The sequence below is a fragment of the Capricornis sumatraensis genome, chromosome 1, assembly GCF_032405125.1.
Source record: "Capricornis sumatraensis isolate serow.1 chromosome 1, serow.2, whole genome shotgun sequence".
NCBI classification, from domain to species: Eukaryota; Metazoa; Chordata; class Mammalia; order Artiodactyla; family Bovidae; genus Capricornis; species Capricornis sumatraensis.
Window position 1 is genome coordinate 10,569,450 of NC_091069.1, and position 19,704 is coordinate 10,589,153.

General features: G+C 44.9%; 1 protein-coding gene across 3 annotated transcripts in view; it reads left to right on the forward strand.

Moving 5' to 3' along the window:
- The window catches only part of MAPKAP1 (MAPK associated protein 1), a 236,410-nt gene that overhangs the window by 175,586 nt on the left and 41,120 nt on the right, over positions 1 to 19,704 (forward strand). For all 3 annotated transcript variants that reach the window (XM_068964854.1, XM_068964864.1, XM_068964872.1), the window contains one exon: positions 15,862 to 16,002. In XM_068964854.1, coding sequence (XP_068820955.1) covers positions 15,862 to 16,002 — 141 coding nt within the window. The remainder of the gene's footprint in view (positions 1 to 15,861; positions 16,003 to 19,704) is intronic.

Sequence of the window (19,704 nt, forward strand, 5' to 3'; positions counted from 1 at the left end):
TCCTCGCTCCGTGTCCGCTTTGTCCGTTGCAACACGTCACTAGTCCCGTGTCTGGGAATGCTCAGTGGTCTGGCCTCCCTAGGCAGATTTGAAGTGACTGTTTTCCAAAGCAGACCTCAGCCTTCACGCCAGAAGTGTAATCCCAGGGTGAAATGATTGATTTCATGCTTTTTGGTAAAGAGTCTGCATCCTGCTTGGCCCTCTGTGATTAATATTTAATCTGTTAAACTTGTCTTCCTAAATTAGGAACAGTCCTGGAAACGGCTTAGAAATGTAAGGCCTTTTCTGTGGCAAAGGCTATTTTGTATATAAAGCATCTGGCCCTGTCAATATCACTGGTCAATCATCAGGTTTTAGAAAATTCTGACCATTTTCATACTCTTGGCTGGAGGCAGCATAGGGTGGTTCCTAGTGCTGTGCAGAAAGCCTCTTTGCTGCTGCTGCTAAGTTGCTTCAGTCGTGTCCGACTCTGCGACCCCATAGATGGCAGCCCACCAGGCTCCCCCGTCCCTGGGATTCTCCAGGCAAGAACACTGGAGTGGGTTGCCATTTCCTTCTCCAAGAAAGCCTCTTTAAAATTTAGTTAATTTCTTTCCTTTTCTTTAGAGTTTCAGATTTGTGAATTTTGACCATTCATCTCCTCTGTACCCCAGTTGACTTAAGGAGCAACATGTGGAGACTGATCTCAGCAGCCAACTCTCCCTCATTCCTGCTTCATTCAGGGCTTTCACACAGGCAGTTTCTTCTTTCCTCTACTCTGGTTAACTTTCTCATCCTTCTTCTCAGTTAAATGTCACCTTAATAGAGGCCACCTGTGATCTCCATGTTCCCTCATTGCCTAAACCCCATCCATCCCTCACTTTGGGTCCCCAGCTATATTCCATCATAGAGCATACTACTTTTTCTTCATGGCATATATTTCTGTTTATAATTATCTATTTTTCCAAATGAATGATTGATGTCTGTCTCTCCCACTACACTGTCAAGTCTTTGAGGGTATCAGTTCAGTTCAGTTCAGTCGCTCAGTCGTGTCCGACTCTTTGTGACCCCATAAATTGCAGCACGCTAGGCCTCCCTGTCCATCACCATCTCCCGGAGTTCACTCAGACTCACGTCCATCGAGTCCGTGATGCCATCCAGCCATCTCATCCTGGGTCGTCCCCTTCTCCTCCTGCCCCCAGTCTCTCCCAGCATCAGAGTCTTTTCCAATGAGTCAACTCTTCGCATGAGGTGGCCAAAGTGCTGGAGCTTCAGCTTTAGCATCATTCCTTCCAAAGAAATCCCAGGGTTGATCTCCTTCAGAATGGCCTGGTTGGATCTCCTTGCAGTCCAAGGGACTCTCAAGAGTCTTCTCCAACACCACAGTTCAAATGCATCAATTCTTTGGTGCTCAGCCTTCTTCACAGTCCAACTCTCACATGCATACATGACCATTGGAAAAACCATAGCCTTGACTAGGCAGACCTTAGTCGGCAAAGTAATGTCTCTGCTTTTGAATATGCTGTCTAGGTTGGTCATAACTTTTCTTCCAAGGAGTAAGCGTCTTTTAATTTCATGGCTGCAGTCACCATCTGCAGTGATTTTGGAGCCCAGAAAAATAAAGTCTGACACTGTTTCCACTGTTTCCCCATCTATTTCCCATGAAGTAATGGGACCAGATGCCATGATCTTCGTTTTCTGAACATTGAGCTTTAAGCCAACTTGTTCACTCTCCTCTTTCACTTTCATCAAGAGGCTTTTTAGCTCCTCTTCACTTTCTGCCATAAGGGTGGTGTCATCTGCATATCTGAGGTGATTGATATTTCTCCTGGCAATCTTGATTCCAGCTTGTGTTTCTTCCAGTCCAGCGTTTCTCATGATGTACTCTGCATAGAAGTTAAATAAGCAGGGTGACGATATACAGCCTTGACGTACTCCTTTTCCTATTTGGAACCAGTCTGTTGTTCCATGTCCAGTTCTAACTGTTGCTTCCTGACCTGCATACAGATTTCTCAAGAGGCAGGTCAGGTGATCTGGTATTCCCATCTCTTTCAGAATTTTCCACAGTTTCTTGTGATCCACACAGTCAAAGGCTTTGGCTTTGAGGGTATACCTGATCCATACCAGACTGACCTTTATTAATTCACCTAATATTCACTCCTCACCCATTATGGGCCTTGTGCTGTACGTTGGAACTTTGTAGTGGATTCTGTCTCAAATTGTTGACTTCTTGTTATTTGAATAAGATAAAAGATTGTTAGGATATTGGTATAGACTTTGGATATATAATATTTAGATATGCAAAAAAATTTCAGGTAACAAAGTATAATGAAAATCTTTAGCCCCCCTTCTCTCCCCTAATTCCTCTGCAGGAGACAGCAGCTGTTCCCAGTGTCTTCGGTATCTTTCCAGGGATCATCTAAGCACATGCAAACATATTCCGTATATGTGCATGAATACACCCACATAAAGACGTATATATACACACATTTGGGATCCCTGATAGCTCAGCTGGTAAAGAATCCACCTGCAATGCAGGAGCCCCTGGTTCATTCCCTGAGTTGGGAAGATCCCCTGGAGAAGGGATAGGCTACCCACTCCAGTATACTGGCCTGGAGAATTCCATAAACTATATAGTCCATGGGGTCACAAAGAGTCGGACAGGACTGAGTGACTTTCTTCCACTAGGAAAAAAAAGCTATAAGGATCAATGGATAAAGTTTTGAAATCTGGTCTCTTGTTCTTACTCTACTTCCACTTCAAGTACGAGCATAGTCTTAATTAAGTTGCATGACCTCTGTTAGCCTCAGCACCCCCATCTTAAAGGATTCACAAGGTCCTTTCAGTGCTTGCCTTTGAGTCAAAGTCACTTTGTTAGTGAAAGAAGACCATGCCAGCATGTACAGACTGTGCCAGGTGGTCAGTGGTTTGGAATCAATGGAATATTATAATTAGTCTCTATAAAATGGAAGTAAACCATAAAAACTATTTCTTCTTTTTTATAGAAAAGATTTTTATTTTATTTTAAATAGAAATATCAATCAGGAATGCATATTGTTCCCCAGTAGCTACCTATTAAGAAGTTGTACTGAGGCAAAGAAAAATGTTTCAAAAACAAGATTTTTTTTTCACTTCTGTCACTGTATTTGATCAGGACGGGCTTGCTATCCTTAAAGCCATTTTAGAAATGAGCTAAATTATAAGCATCTATCATGCAGTGTTTAAGGGAATACGCTGTCGAGCCAGACCCTCAGTTCACATTCTGGCCTTGCCACTAACTGGCTGTGTGACCTTGGACAGCTTACTTAACTTCTCTTAGGTAGCTAATTTACCCTCATAAGGTTGATGGGCAGATTCATAAAGCTCTTAAAATGGTGCCTGGGACGTAATAAAACACTCAATAAATATTAACTGTAATTAATAAATAACAGCAGAGCAGCATTCCGTGGCTCATAAAGCAGATGAGGCATGGATGTGGCAGTCGGAAGCACTGGAACTGTCTGGGCCCTCAAGGAGGTATGTGGTGGGGGAGGGAGTGGTGCAGAATGGGAAAGGAGAGTGGGGGCCAGGGCAAGAGCGGAAGTGTGTGTCGCGGGGCCAGAGAGCTCAGAAGCAGGCCGCTTTCCGGCACCTGTGCTTTGGTGTCCAGAAGAGGTGCACCTGTAAGGAAAAGCACTTGATGGAGAAGACTGCCGTAAGAGCAGGCATAAGCCTCTCAGACTTCCTTCCGCAGAGGGACAGGGCATGGCTTTTTATACCAATCACGTCAAAAGATTTTTTTTTTAGTTACTCAGACCTGCAACTGTGAGGCTTATGCTATACAGAGTGCTCCCTCTTTTATAATTGTCACAACCACCTTTCAAGGTGCTTTTCTGATTGTAGAGAGAGGTTGTGACTTGTCCAGTGTTAGCTAGTCACTATGTGACGAACCAGAATTCTAAGTCAACTGTCTGATTCGAAAGTCTACCCTGAGATTGTTGATACAGCAACCTAAATTTTCAATCCTAAGAAGGGTGATGACAATCGTCTTTATGTACTATTAAGAGAGAAGCTTGCAAATGAAGCTAACGTGACAAGAGTTTCTGCCTAGGGACTGAGAGGCAACATTTGTGCTTGGATCTTGGCCTAAATAAGAAAGCGACGAGCCAAAGTCCTTGAGCTTTCCAGTTTGGATTCTCGTCTGATAATCCACTGCATCCTTCAGCCAACTGTCTGCTCAAAGCTGGAATCAGCCCAGAAGGAAGCCTGAGTACATTCTAGAGAGGATGTGACATTAGGAGATTTCCATTCTTGTCCAAGTGCCTATATAAATCCTGGCAGCAGACTGAACCTCATTTTCCTTTTCTACCAAATGTTGCCAGCGACCTTTCCCTTTACCCCCTCTTTGTACATGGGAAGCCCGTCCAGAGCCTTAGAAGAAAGATGCCACGTATACCAACTTATTGTTTCCACAGCTTTAAGAGAGAAACTTGAAAGTTCCCATCATCAGAGCTGAAACAGACCTGAAATTGAACCGGTTTTATGGAGTACCACGAAGCGTCAGACACTGTGTCCTCCCTGTTTTATCGCTCGCTGGTCTGCCCACATGGCAGTTCAACGTAGTGCTTGAAGCATGGTGTTTAGAATGAGGCAGACTTTAGCTGGACACTGCCACCTCTTACATCAGACAAATCAGGTCACCTCTCTGAGCCTCAGCTTCCTGTGTAAATGGAAGTGGTTGAATCCATTTCACAAGGTTGTTGTAAGGATTAAATGAGATGGAGGTGCTGTTATTCTTAGGCTTGTGTGGTCATCATCTTTGGGCTTCCAAGGCAGCTCAGTGGATTAAAGAATCTGCCTGCCAGTGCAGGAGATGCGTGTTCGATCCCTGGGTCAGGAAGAGCCCCTGGAGGAGGAAGTGGCAACTCACTCCAGTATTCTTGCCTGGAGAATCCAGTGAACAGAGGAGCTAGTGGGCTGCAGTCCATGGGGTTGCACATTGTTGGGCACAGCTGAGCAACTAGGCATGCACGGCCATCACCTTTATCTTACAGAAGAAACTAAGGCTTTAAGAAGGTGATTTGCTCATGGTCACATGAATAATAATTAGGGGACCTAGAAAAATGTGTCTTCTGTCCACTAAGTCTAGTGAAAGAGCTGAATCTAATTGTTTCCTTAAAGAAGTTGCATAGAAAGAAGATTCTTTAAATACCTGTTTAATCTCCTTTGCTCTCCTTTTCTTTTCAAGGAGACCTTCCCTTATTTCAGTGCCTTAGTGAAGTCTCCTTAATTTAAGGCTGCACTGAGGAAGAGCTTCCCCTCAAGGTGGGCAGACCCTCAGATAGCTGGACTGCAGCAGAGGAGCGTGTCTCGGTCTCAGTTTTGGGGAGTCCTCTTTCACCTCCTCAGTTTCCCCTTGAAGACACAGGAAAGAAGGCACCTCCTTCTCAAAGTGTCTGCAGACTGCCTGGCCGCCATTCCCTGGGCTCTGGTAGAGTCCTTCTCCTTACCACTGTCTGATACTGATTCCACTAGGTGGATTTCCCCACTCCCACACTGGACTGTGACCACTCACCCCCGCCCAAAGGGCAGGGACTGGATTTGAGTTCCCCCTACATCTCAGTGCCCGTGCCCAGATGTGGTTCATTCCTCAGGAGGGAAGGGAGCCTTTTGAGACCCCAGCATCACCAGGCTGCTTCCTGGGGCTCCAAGGTATAAGTGTGTGATGACATTTAAAAGGAACTTGGGTTTGGGGTTAGCATCTTTAGATTTGAGAATTTCATCATCTTTAGGTACTTGGGATTTTCCCTCCCCCCTGCCCCCATCAACATGCTCAGACGCTCAGTCGTGCCTGATTCTTTGCGACCTCACGGACTGTAGCCAGCCAGGCTCCTATGTTCATTGGATTTCCCAGGCAAGGATCCTAGAGTGGATTGCCATGCCCTCCTCCAGGGAATCTTGCTGACCCAGGGATCGAACCCACATCTCAAGTCTCCTGCACGGGCAGGCAGGTTCTTTACCAATGGCGTCACCAACTCCCATCAATATTACTCAATAAAAATCAACTGCAGACGGTGAATGACTGCTTATACTGGTGTGTTTCCGTCTCATCTTTTTGGTGCGTATTCTTAGCGGGCCAATCCCCCCTCCCATGTGCGCTCTGTGCCAGCCCTGGAGACTCCCTCGGGGTTCTCCTTGGCTTCTGGAGGGTTTGCCTTCTTCAGTTACAAATGACTAATCTCTCCAATTTCTATCATGTGACTTAAGTACCAGGGCTTTAAGCCTCTTTTATTATACCACAACAGCAATCCTCAAAAGCAGGAGAGAAAAAAAAAAATGTGATCCTGCAAATAAACTCTTATTTACAAATGGTAATGACTGTGGGGTTCGCGGTGGATATCTTAGGTTGAGTTACTGCTGAAAGCTGGTTACGTGTCTGCCTCTGGTGGGGGGAAACGTGTTCCCTGTAAGGAATTTTCTGTATGGGTGAGAATTTTTTCAAGTAGATATTGGATAATAGCTCCCTGCTTGCTGCACACTAACAGAATTTAAATGAAACAGACACAGTATCCCCGAGGCCAGAATACCTGTGTCTCCGCCTCTTGCTGTCTGGTTGCCTTGAGCTGGTTGGCAGTGTGTTGTAGGGGAAAGGCAGGATGTTTGGGGCCCCAGCATGTCCTTAGGCAAGCCCTCCTCTGAGCTCCATTTCCCTATCTGTAAAACCCAGTGGGAATCCCTTCCCTGTGGAGCTGTTTTAAGGATTAAATGAAATTGTGTGTATTAAATGCATGTGGTAAAGCGCAGTGCCCAGCGCGAGTCCTGGCCACTTGCTGTGCTTGTGTGTCCAGACACCCCGGCTAGTCTTCGCTTGGGCACGGTGGCCTTTTACCTCCCTGTCATTCCTCTTCTCCCTCTAGATTCTTAGACTTCCTGTGGGCCCCTTTGGGCAACAGCCAGCACCGAGGGTGAGTGATCTCTAGGGCACGACACAGTGCTGATCTGAACTGGAAACAAGCATGTGCCCTGTCCACACCGACTTCTTCAGCAGTGAGTGTCTGCCTTGTGCTCTTTGGGCTGAGAAATTCCACATAAATTGCATTTTCACTTCCCCCCTCTTTGTTGAAAGTCCCCCCCCTTTTCATTTTATCATTAGGTAGTAATTAGTATTCAAGGGAAATTGGTCTTAATATATTAAAATTGGTTAAGTGCATTTAGACCTGTACCACAGCCAATGTCTTATTGGAAAATGTAATTGGGGACTCTGTGTATGTAATTAATTGAATTACAATTAAGAACTTTCATTAAGCGATACACTGGTACATTAGAGCAGTGTGGAAACATGTTTGGCGAGCCACACAGCCTGTACGGGCTCTAAGTGAGGGCACAGAGATTTGCGTCCCTCTGGTGGGCTCCTGGCCCTGGAAGCTGCCCTGCAGCCCCTGCCTGATGGTCGAGTGGCACAGCAGGTGACATTTCTGCAGTGACTCCCCTGATGGGAGGTGGGGTTCTTCCAGCGTGCATGCCCTCATTCTGACTCTGGAGTCAGAGAGATGCCTCAGTGTTGATCAGTTGTTACAGTTCTTAAGATATTTTGTCATGTATATTGTCCAAAATGCCCAGGCTCTTTAGAAGACTCCATTACTTTTCCTGTGTTTTGAACAGGGACAGACACAATAGAAGAGGAAGTGAGGGGAATCCGGTCATCAGCCTAACTTCCAGGCAGACCTGTAATGAGCGAGTGGTTCAGACCTGTGCATGGTCATGATTGATCCTGTATAGGCCTCACTCTGGACATATATTTCCTCATTCATCCTCCAAACATGGAAGGCCCCTCTTCTGAGCCAGTCACTGTCCTGGGACAGTAGAGAGACTACACAGCCCCCACATCATGGAGTTCACAGCTGCTCTGAGTGCTGTGAAGGGGGTGAGAGTATATAGGAGGGCTCTGGAGCTGGTGAGAGTAGACCTTGAGGAAGAATGAAAAGGAGCCATTCAGATCATGAGTATGAAAAATGTTCCAGAAGCCAAGGGACTACTTGTCCAAAAGTCTTGAGAAAGAGCTTGGTGTGCTTGAGATAGTGTATTTGAATGGAGTGGAATGAAATGAGCAGGGGAGAGTGTGCTGAAAGATGAGTCTGGGGGCCAGACAGGAGCTTGGACGCAGAGCTTAAACCTCCCCCGCCTCCACAATCCACTCTTTTTAGGAATTCTACAAACCTGAAATCGTTTCCTTCTGATCACCTCATAAAACAAGATTATCCTGATTTATCGAGGGTCTGAAATCTCCCTGTGGAAAGGCTCTGACTCCAAGAGCTTAATCAATTAGGCAGTGACAGCACGGATCCCTACCTGGTTGCAGCGTGGCAAATTCAGTGAAGGCTATATCCTACTGTATGATCCTGGAGGCTTTGAAGAGATTACTGCACGGGGCATGGGAATGCGCATGTGTGTGTTTCAGTATATCACCTATTGATTATTTTTTAGAGACCAGCAAAAATGACTAGTAGCCAAAGGGAAGTGTTTAATAGAAGAGAAGTTGGGGGCTTATGAGTCTTTGGGGACTTAAAAGGACTTTGGGAAAAAAATGTGATGGATATAGAGTGCTAAAGGAGAGTTTTTCTCCATGACTCACTCGCGTACTAGCTTTGAGTCTTACCAGAGAAGAGAGAGTAAGGTTTTATCCCTGATTGTTCTGGCAAAGCCAGGCATGGTTGTCTTCTCCTTAGATACTGTTATGGCCCATGAACTTGTACATTCCCAGTCCATCTAAGGAACATTTTTTACCCAAGGGGTTATGTGGTGGTTTCGGGCACATTTTTGCAGTTAGGCCTGGGTTCCTGTCCTAACTCCAGCCTATGTTAGTTGTATGACTCTACTAGCAGGATGACTTTCTGAGCCTTGTTTTTCTCACCTGGGCAAGGAGGAGACTATTAGCCAGCTTAAAGGAGCATTGAGAAGATGAAGTGAGATAATGTAAGTGCCAAGCGTAGTGTCTGCTATGTAGTAAGCACTCAGTAAATGTTCGTTGCCACTGAAGTTGTTGCTGAGGCAGGGTCCCTGTCTCATAAGGCATCTGAATGGAAAAGTAGGATTGGTGTGTCAGGTTCCAGTAACCGAGGTAAAACACAAGGGATGGTGTACAACTCAGATACTGTTATGGTTAATGTGTGACATCAACCTCATTCAGGCCACCAACAGCATTTTTTGAGCATCTACTCTGCGCTCTATAGGATGGAATGTTCTTGCCCTCAAGGAGCCCATAGTCCAGAAAGGGAGTCCAGATGCTTATCATGTAAGACACTTATAATGAAAGCCTTCAGCAAAGGGTGACAGGATTTCAGGGAAAAGAGCAGGAAAAGACTCCATGTGGATTAGACCTCTAAGTGTATAAATTTTAGAGTGGAAAGGACATTCTGGCCAGATGGTGTAACCGGAACAAAATCCAGTTTGGCTGAAGCCGGCATTGTTCTATCTGGGGAGTAGCAATAAGGCTGCAAGATAGAATGGGGCAGAAGGCAGTTTGCTTACTCTTCCGTCATTTGCACAACAGTCTTTCACTGTATGTCAGGTCCTGAGATGATAGCGCCTCTCTCTGAAGACTTGTCCCCCCGACCCACACCATTTTATTTTGCACGACTCACCTTCATAGCCTCTTTGCACCAGCCAAGTACGAACCCTGCTGCCATCCTCCCGTGTCCCCAAAGCACTAGCACGGCTTCTGGCACATGGTTGGTGCTGGGTGACTGGGAGGAGGGGCCACCAGGGCCATCCTGCTACAGAGAGTGTACATATGAACTACTCTGCCGCTTGGTCACTCGATCGCGTCCAGCTGTGTGCTGCCCCATAGACTGTAGCCCACCAGACACTCCTGTCCATGGAATTCTCCAGGCAGGAATACTGGAGTGGGTTGCCATTCCCTTCTCCAGGGGATCTTCCCAGCCCAGGGATCGAACCCAGGTCTCCCACATTGCAGGCAGATTCCTTACCATCTGAGCCACCAGGGAAGCCCACAGATAAGGACATGGCAAAGGCCACTTGAACTTCAGTTGAGCCCTAAAGTTGACGTGGATCTTTTTGGAGGTGAAAGACAGAAGTTGCTTTAACTTCTAACTAGATGAGGCCTTTTAGACTTAGGCCTTTTAGACTTGACCTGAGACTCACTGAATCATAAAATGAAGTTTGATGTTCCATGTAGTTTGTGTCCAGGAACATAAGACATCTGCTGGAGGCGTACATCAAGTTCATCTGAGCTTTAATTTAATCATTAGTGCTCATTTGTCTGAAAGAAAGTTATGTGTGTACTGCCTCTGAGTGTCTCCCTCAGCTCCAGTGAAATCATGTAGTATATGAAAACGCTTCTTAAACAATATTAGTTGTAATTAGCCTCGATCTGACACCTGGCAGGAAGCCTGTTACTTCCTAACAGTGTGTGTACAGGCTTTGTTTGCGGTTGTTGTCAGGGATGTAAGACAGGTACGGAGCTGTACTCGCGCTTTTGTTGCCCATCATGGTTGTCCAAATGGTGTCCAGGGACAATGAAGACGTGGTGTGAGAACGAATACAGGCAGCAATTCCCAAACTTTTTGGTCTCAGGACCTCTTTATACGCTTCAAAATTATTGAGACCCCCAAAGAGCTCTTGTTTATTGGGTTATATCTCTTTATGAGGAATTAAAAACTGAAAGATTTTAAATGACTTATGAATTCATTAAAAACAATGGTAAATCCATTATGTGTTAACATAAGTAACATGTTTATTAAAATTTTTTTAATATTTTCTTATAAAAATGTAATGATAAGAGCAGCACTGTTTTATTTTGGCTTGGTTTTTTTTTTTTCTTTCTCTGAAAAACATTTATTTTTGTACCATCAGGAAGATAAGTTATTGACTAATCTTCTGAACCAATGGGCAACTGTTTTCTGTTTTTGCAAATTGCTGTAATGTTTGGCTTGGAAGACACCAGGATTTTCATACCTACTTCTGCATTCAGTCTGCTACAACACATTATTTTGGTTGAAATAGTCATGGGAAATTTGGCTAACATAGATCCATTGTTGGAAAAGAGGGGAGTATTTCAATAGCCTTTTCAATAAGGGTGCATATGAATTTTTGTTACTCTACCAAAACTCAAGTGGTAGTTACTTAAAGGTTGGTTGCAATGTGGAATCAGAACATTATCAGTGAACTTATTACTTTGTGCACTTGCAAGATAATAGATGTAAAAGGGCAAATCATGTCTTACTATCATTATTATGAAAATAGTATTGAGGTTATAGACCCACCTCCGCCCCCGCCCCCCGCGACTTCCTTCACCACGCCTGGGGCCCTGAGCTGACTTAGAGGTGACAGTTACCCACACCTTAGTCCCTGTCCTTGCTGCTGCTCGTAGGAGCGTGGTGACTTGGGAAGAAGGGGCAGGGGTCTTGATGGATGCGTCCCAGCTCTGTCTCTTCCCAACAGTGGAACCTTGGGCAAGCTTCTGGCCCCCTCCGGACCATCAGTGCCAGAGCTCGGTTTGGCTCTGTGCCTCTGAACACAGCGTTCTGGGCTCTTTGCGGTGATGCCGAGCCCCCTTTGCGGTGATGCCAAGCCCCGAGGCCACACCCCAGCCCTCGTGCTCTCGCCCCCTCGCTCTTCCTGCACCTCCCTCTCTCCCCTTCCTTTTGCCCCTTCTTCCCAGGCCTGGTTTTGCCTTTGAGACAAGTGCTGCTCCTTGTTTCCTCTTTCCTGGTTCCTTACCTCAGCTCCCTCCTCTCTCAGATTTCCTGCTTGTCCCTCGGTGCTTTCTGTATCCTGGAAGTGCTCTCTGTCATCCTTCCAGAGCCTGTTGTCAGTCCATTTGAGCTCTGGTGCTCAAGTCACTTTTAGGCCCCACCCCAAAATTTGATCTATCACAATACATCTTTGAGTTATTGCAGCCTGAGCGTTTTGACACAATACATTATGGTAATCCATGGCACATAGAGACGTGAACACTCCCGACTTTGACAAAATGCATTGTGAAGTCTTTGAAGGCACCATTACAATTTATCTTGTCATTCACGAGGAGACCCAGTTCAGCATTAATGTAGATGAACACAGTGTGGCTTTTGTTTCATTTAATTGCTTGTGACCTTTTTAATTGCTAATTTAACAAAATACCAAAGGGTTATATTTCAATTAAATTAGCAGTTTGGGGAGTGGTTTTTTAATGTTTATTTTTAACATATTCAGGTTCTATTTTTTTTACTTCTAGTAGATAAAAATGTCTTCTCTTAACAGAAGTGGTTTTGAAATGCAAAGTTGATCGTACAGTAGTACCTTTTAATATGCACATGGTGCAGTGCCAGACATCTTTCATGTGTGGTTGGACTCACGCCTTTCCAGAAGGATCCAGACAGTAAAGGTGTACATGCAAAGTCAGAACTTGTCTGGTTTAAAAAAAAAAAGCCAAAACTTGCTTTTGCTGTCACAGTCTGCTTCAGATGTGTGCCTTCAGATGATGTGTCTGTCACGTGCACCGCTGGGGCCTTCTCTCTGCCTTGGCGTGTTTTCTTGGTACTCTGTAGTGAGTTTGGAAGCTCCTGAAGATCAGGAACCCTGCCTTCTCCTCAAAAGTGTCCCTTCCCAGTCCAGCACGCTGCAGGTGTGGGGACAGTAGTTACAGGTTGCATGGCTGGCTGATCTGTACACACACACATGCCCCCTCCAAGCACAGGCACTCCTGAGCCTACTTTGAGAAGTGGCACCAGAGTTCCAAGACCAGAGGCTGTTCTCATTCAGCAGATAAACCTGCTTTAGGGTAAGTGGCACTTGTCAGAGGGGAGTGCAGGACTGTTCCTTCCTTCTCCACTTCTCCAGTGTAGTTACCCTTCTGATCATAAAAGAAAACATGCCCCTTGTCAGCCAGGACCAGGCTCAGAACTCACCCAGGTATCAAGAGGACTTAAACCCCCAAATGGGATATGAATTTACACTGTCAGAGAGTAGAAGGTCAATGCGAGAAGCATTAGTGCATTGAGCCAGCTCCAGCTATCTGCATTGAACAAAATTAATACGAGGAAATTGACAAGCCCTGCTGGTTATTCCATAGCTTTAAGACCTCTACTAAAATCCTATCATCTCATCTGCCCATTATTAACATTTCAGCAAAATATAAAGTTTTCATTAATCTCCCACAGCAAATTTAGGAGTGAAAACTGGCACTTGTTTGAGCTTTTAGGACTACATTAGCTGGTGTATTAAACAAAATGTGTCATTCTTCAGTAGCTTCTGCAAGAAGCTAAATCAATTTCTAGCCATATTTATGCACCACTTTATCTAAAAGCATCTGAATTATCATTTACAGCTAAGATGCTTTATTAGCAGCTGGCATTGAAATTGCTCAGTAACAAATTATATGTCACGTTATAGTAATTTTTAAATTGGTTTTAATCCAACATCATAAAATGTAAAACTCTTAAGTATGGTTTTTTAAAAAAATAATTGGCATTTTAGCATAAATGGACTGTTACCTCTTTCCAAATCAAATACCTGCAATATTTAGAAAATACTAATTAGTAAAGAAAACAGAAGTTCTTGAGCTAGATTGTATCTAATGACGGCATTTTTCTCAGAAAAGATGGCTTTCAGTGGTTTAAAACATGAAAGGATTTTAGTATTTCTCCAAAATTCTCAATTTAGGAGGTTCTAAAATAGAAATAAACACATCTTGGCAGTTCTGTTTTAGTAAAAGGTATATTTAGAGAAAGTGAATAACTATTCAATACCTTAATTTCTCCTCTTGGCTCGGAATGTGGATATTACTAGAGAAATCATATGATCGCAGCATCTCTATCCGAAATCACAAGTGTTCCAGAGAAAGGGGGCAGGGCAAAGGCTGAATGCCACTGCGCCCGCCCTAGCAATGTGACGTTGGCTGAGTCACGAGACCTCTCCGATCCTGAGGATGTAGTGCTTGCTCTTCATCCAGTAGATTGCTATTGAGCTCTTGCTTTCTTCTGTACGTGGTGCAGGGTCTGGGCGATGGTGTTTAATAAAGCAATCACTCTGTCTCTGCTCTTGGGGTTACAGTCTAATGGCAGAGACGGCGATTACTATCTGTGATAAATAACCTGAAGGGAAATGCAGGGTGCAGTGACAGGAGGAGCTGAGCTAGACTCAGGGTTCCTTGGAGTGTCGCTTGAGCTAAGCTCATCAAAGGGATGGGGAGGAGGCCTGGAGGAACAGGCCAGGAGGGAGCCGAAAGGGGAGAAGGGTGACTGGGCAGAGAAGGCAAGATGTGGACCAAGTCCCAGGCATCCAGTGACTGGTGAGGCTTAAAGGTGAGGCTGCAGCCTTTCTGAGGGGAGCGCGTCATTGTAGGTGCTAGGATGGTCTAGGCTGGGAAGAGTTGTTGTGTTTGGAAATAGAACATCCAGTTCCTAATAAATCAGTTCAATGTGAAGGCATCAGAAGCCAGCTTTGACTTAAAAGCCTGCCCTGTAAACAATAACTGTGGAAAGGAAAGTGTGTAATTGGCAGGCATAATAGAATTTTCCAGTTTTATGCCCAAACCTAGAGTTTTACATCCCTCCAACCCTGTACCAAGGAGTTCTCTCACAGTTTCCCTGTGGACCCAGCTCTGGGTTCTCATCCCAAGGCCTCGGGCGCCCTTTGGTTGGCCTTTTCTAGACAGGTGTGTCCTCCCCCCAGCAGCTGCGCATTCAGAGGACCACATTCCAGACTTGGTGGGGGGGGGGGCGGTGACAAGAGTTCCAAAGCCTTGACTTCTTCATCTGTATGATATGAAAATTCTAGGAACTACCTGCCAGGTTGTCTTGAGACTTGAATGCATTCTTTCAATACATTTTGATATTCTATGGATGGTGGATTCTAGGGTTCAGAGAAATAGTCACATGTCCAGCATTATTCTTGGCGACAGAGCCAGAAGTTGAGCCCAGGTCTTCCTGGCTCCAGAGTCCAGTATAAACCAGCTGCTGTGGAATTCAGCGAGAGCTGGAGTCTGACTAGCCTGGGCAGAGTTTTGACAGCAGGGATGTTCTAGGCCAAGGGTACCACATGAGCAAAGGCCCAGAAGTCGAGAAACCTGAACCTGTACACAGTCTGAGGAGTTTGAGAACTGCTTAGAGAAGGTGTGTGTGAAAAGTGACAAGTGGGAAGTTTTTGTTTCTGTAAGACTGGACAGCCTTGATTGCTTGACTGAAAAGAGTGTGCTTCATTCAGGAGGCCTTGGGAAGCCAGGGAGGATTTCTGAGCTCCAGTGTTCTTATTTGTCCCCAGTATCTGAGTATTTGGTGTGCACAAAGCTCTGACTAGACGTTTGATGAGTGAATAACTGATCAAAGCTTTAGAAAGACAAACTGGAAAGTCCTGTAGGAGCTGGATTGCTGAGGAGCCTGATGGCCAGGAGGCCACTGAGGAGACTGCCACGGCCATCTGGGTGTAAGCAGGCTCGTAGCTGAACCAGTGGAAGCTGTGGGCCGCGGGACACGGAGCTGATAAACAGACGGTTTGAGAATCTTGGAAAGGACAGAGATTCTTCAAGGAGCATGGATTACTCTTATGATCAGGAAAATTATTAAAAAAAGATTCAAGAATCTGAGTAACCATGTTTTTGTGACTTTGACTTACTCTTGTGGAGACAGCTTCTGGTGAGCAGGGGTTTTTCTGCCCTCTGTATGGCTGCTGCCCTGCCAAGGGGCTGCCATAGAACTAGGCAGTGTTTGTGGAATTAATTGTTGAGTGATTAATATGTTACCGTTCTCTGTTTACTGGAATGGCATTATTAAGTCATCACTCAGCCTTTTCTTTTCCAAATTAAATAGCCCATATTATTTTAATTTATCCCAAAGCATTTTAAAGCAGACACCATTTGCCAAGCCTCATGTATCTTTATGTGTTAAACTGCTTTTTCCTCCCCAGGTTCAAGGGCAGACGGGGTTTTCGAGGAGGATTCGCAGATTGACATAGCTACTGTACAGGATATGTTGAGCAGCCACCACTACAAGTCATTCAAAGTCAGCATGATCCACAGACTCCGCTTCACGACCGACGTCCAGTTAGGTAAGTGTGTGGACAGGTGACAGACTTTCTGTAAGTGGTCAGAGTCGAAATGGGGAGAGAAACCGCCTGCCGCTTTGTGTGGCCTGAGTGACGAGCAGTGGTTTGTTTTCAGAGCACATGTTGAAACAATGAAATGTAAAGGCGCTCCTTTTTGCCACCTGAGTGCTCTGTCTTATCTTCTTTTTTATGAAGCAGAAGATTAGAAATAAAACTAACTTGAGACTCTTTTCAAACTGATTGACTTCTGTGGAGTTCCATAATTTCCATTCTGTAATTTTCTCACATCCTCTCCTTAGAACTGCTTTGTAACATCACCACTTGCCTGTTCTCATTCCATGAATTCATTGCTATTCATTCATGCCTTTATTCAAGAGGCTTTTTTTAATGATCTCAGAAGCTATATTTGGATCCTCACCAGATAATCTGGAACTAAAATTCAGTTAATATGTGGGGTTAATTTGTTTCCGCGAAGCACTGAATGTCTGTTACGACTTAAACCTAACAGGAGTAGAAAGAGTGCCGTGGTGGCCAGCATGATGTGAACACCACACCATCCTCCTCCTCATGGCCGTTACCCAGAGGTGTCCTCACGTGTGAGTGCTGCACACGCATTACTAACCTACCTAAAATGTAGGTGCTTTACTGTCTCCATCTGGCAGAGAAGGTATGAAATAGATGAGGTGCAGAGAGGTGATGTCTCATGCCCACACTCACACAGCAGGTGGTTTCAGGGAAGAATCCTGGTCTGGCTAATGTGAGTGCCCCTGTTTCCTAACAGAGGACGACGGGAGGGGGGCAGTGGGTACAGGTACCTGGCTTTCTCAATCAGGGAGCTGGCCTCTTCCCTGGCTCTGCTGGGACCTCAGCCACAGCACCCCTTCCTGGGCATCCTGTACTTCATGTGTAAAGGGAGAAAGCTTGAATTCTAACTCTAAGACTGATGAATGTTCTGTTTCTCACAAAGGTTTCATATGTGTCTCATAATAAAACCTTTTCTTACATGGGCATTAGTCTGGCTAATTTGAAATAAGTCTCAAAAATCTCTCAAATATCTCTTACCAGCTTGACTGACAGGAGCTTGAAGTAAGCTGTCAGTAGCTTAGTAATTAAGAGATGAGCATTGGCATCACATCTGGTTTAAATTGTGACTCTGTCAACAACCAGCCATATTAGGCAATGTCTTAATCTTTCTGAGCCTCAATTCTGTTCTGTTTAAATGGGAATGTGAGTGTGCCAGCTTCTTAGGATTACTGTGGGGAACAAGTCAGATACTCCATCGAGCTTAGCCAAGGCCTGGCAGTTGGTAGACCCTCTTAAGTAAGATCTATTAGTGGAGATGCAACATAGTGGAAGCTTGGAGGACAGACTCAAGAGTTAGAAGTCTCGGTTCAAACCCTGACTCATTCGTTAGCTGTATCAACACAGGCAAGTGATGCAAAGCTACAGTCTCCTCCTTTGTAAGATGAAGGTAATAGTCTCTGTCTCACAGATGGGGTGATTATGGGGACCAGATGTCTTATCACATGTGGAATGCTTAGAAAGGCCCTGGCACATAGCAAGTGCTCAGTAAACATCAGCTTCTAAGATGATGGTGATTATGGCAGACCAAATAGAGAAATTAGCACCAGTATCTTAGAATCAGAACACACAGAACCCATCTTTTTTCCTGCTCTGTAGACCTCTTTATCCCTCCTCACAGAAAACCTCCAAAATGGTACAAAAGGCTTATTTAATGTTGATTGTTAAAACATAAAGTTCTTCAGAGTTTTTCTTCCTAAAGGTGCTTTTTCTGATATCTCTCATAGAAGTAAAAATAATGAGGCTGCTCAAAAACAAGCCAGAAAGGGGGTGAAAGTACATGCTGTATGGTTCCATCTCTATAATAATATTCAAAAATACACAAAGATAATCTGTAGACGTAATGACAGGGGTTATCCAGGGCTGAAGAGACTGCACTGACTGGAGAGGGAGCATCTAGGGTGCTGGGAAAGTTCTGCTTCTTGGTCCGGGTGCCGATTACATGATTTCTGTAGACTTGGTGGGAAAGTCAGGTTTTATATAGTCTTAGGATTTATGCACTTTCTGTTTGTATATCCTCAGTTAAAAGTTTGCGAAGATAAAAGTGCTACTCATACATCGTTCGTGCTTGCCTGCAGTTCTTTCTCAGTAACAGAAGGTCTGCTTTTTCTGAGTGGTTCTAACTTTAAGAAGCCCAGTAACTAGACTGACTGCAGTCGAGATAGAGGTCCAGGGTACAAGGCGGGGATTCTCCCAGGTGAGCATAATCAGCAAACCCATGCCTGCTCTTTCCCCAGGTGGACAGCAGTGCCTTGGAAAGATAACCGATAGTGTGGACTTCTTTCCCAAAATTTTTTCTGAAGGGTAAAAGCCAAACTTGAATTCATCAGATTCTGATCTGTATATTCATTCAAAGGGAAAAGCTCACAAAAGGATCTGTGCCCAGACACCCAACTCTGCAGGGAACAGTGGGTTTGAATCCCAGCTTTACTGCTTACCTGCAGCCTAAGCTTAGACAAGTTCCTTCCTCTTTCAGTCTTCATGTTTGTCATTTATGAAGTGGGAATTATAATGTTTGCCTTTCAGGACTGTGTATGAGCGTGGCCTGCAGGAGTTTATCGTAGTGTTACCCTGTCTTTAATGTTTATTTTATTTGTTGCTCTCTCTCCTGGTCCGCCATCTTGAAAGTATTTAACCAGATCACTCAGAGTAGGTAGTGGCTCTACTGGCAAGGGGCCTCCCTGTGGCTCAGCTGGTAAAGAATCTGCCTGCACTGCGGGAGACCTGGGTTCAATCCCTGGGTTGGGAAGATGTCCTGGAGAAGAGAAAGGCTACCCACTCTAGTAATCTGGCCTGGAGAATTCCATGGACTGTACCGTCCATGGGGTCACAAAGAGTTGGACACGACGGATTGACTTTCATTTTCACTTTCTGTTGGCAAAGTCATGGTGTGGACTTGTCAAGTAGGTGTGGATGATGCTGGTAACCCAAGTATCTCTCTAGAGCATTGGTTCTCAGAAGCAAGATGACTGGGAAGCAGGTTGCGGTCAGCTCTGGATGTTTCCAGTGACACCCATAGCGCCCTCTGGTGGAGAGTCACAACTGAGGCACTTCTAAAATAGGTATCAGCATTTGTTTCCATTATGAATCTAAATTTAGTCTTTAGCATTATAAACAAAAGCTTCATTAATTAATCTTAAGTACAGTGATTTTGTGACAGTCGGATAACCATGCCAATGAGTACTATATCATGCAGTGAATAAGTCCACTTCCTATTCCCATGCACAGGAATTCAGATACATACTTCCTCCTTGGAAAGCAAATGGTAACACCCTCTCATTCTCACATCAACAACAAAAGCCTGCACACAGCAGTCCGGAAATTTTTCCTTTCTGAAACAGAATCAACTGCGAAGTTCAGGGCAGCACACACTCTTTATGAGCAGTCAAGTGAGCAGCTGGATTCTGAGATCAGTAAATAATTTATTTTATTTCAACTGACTAGCCAGGTGCTTCAGATCTTTCCTGACACTGATGGATGGTCTCCTCCGCTCGTCCATCCTGTGTCAGTCAGAGCAGAGATTTCACTTGCCCCCTGTGGCAAGTTCTAAGCGGTAAGTGTCTGTGCAGCAGTCACCCCCAGTGCTGCCGATCCCAGAGAAGACCAGCCGTGCACTCTGAGGGA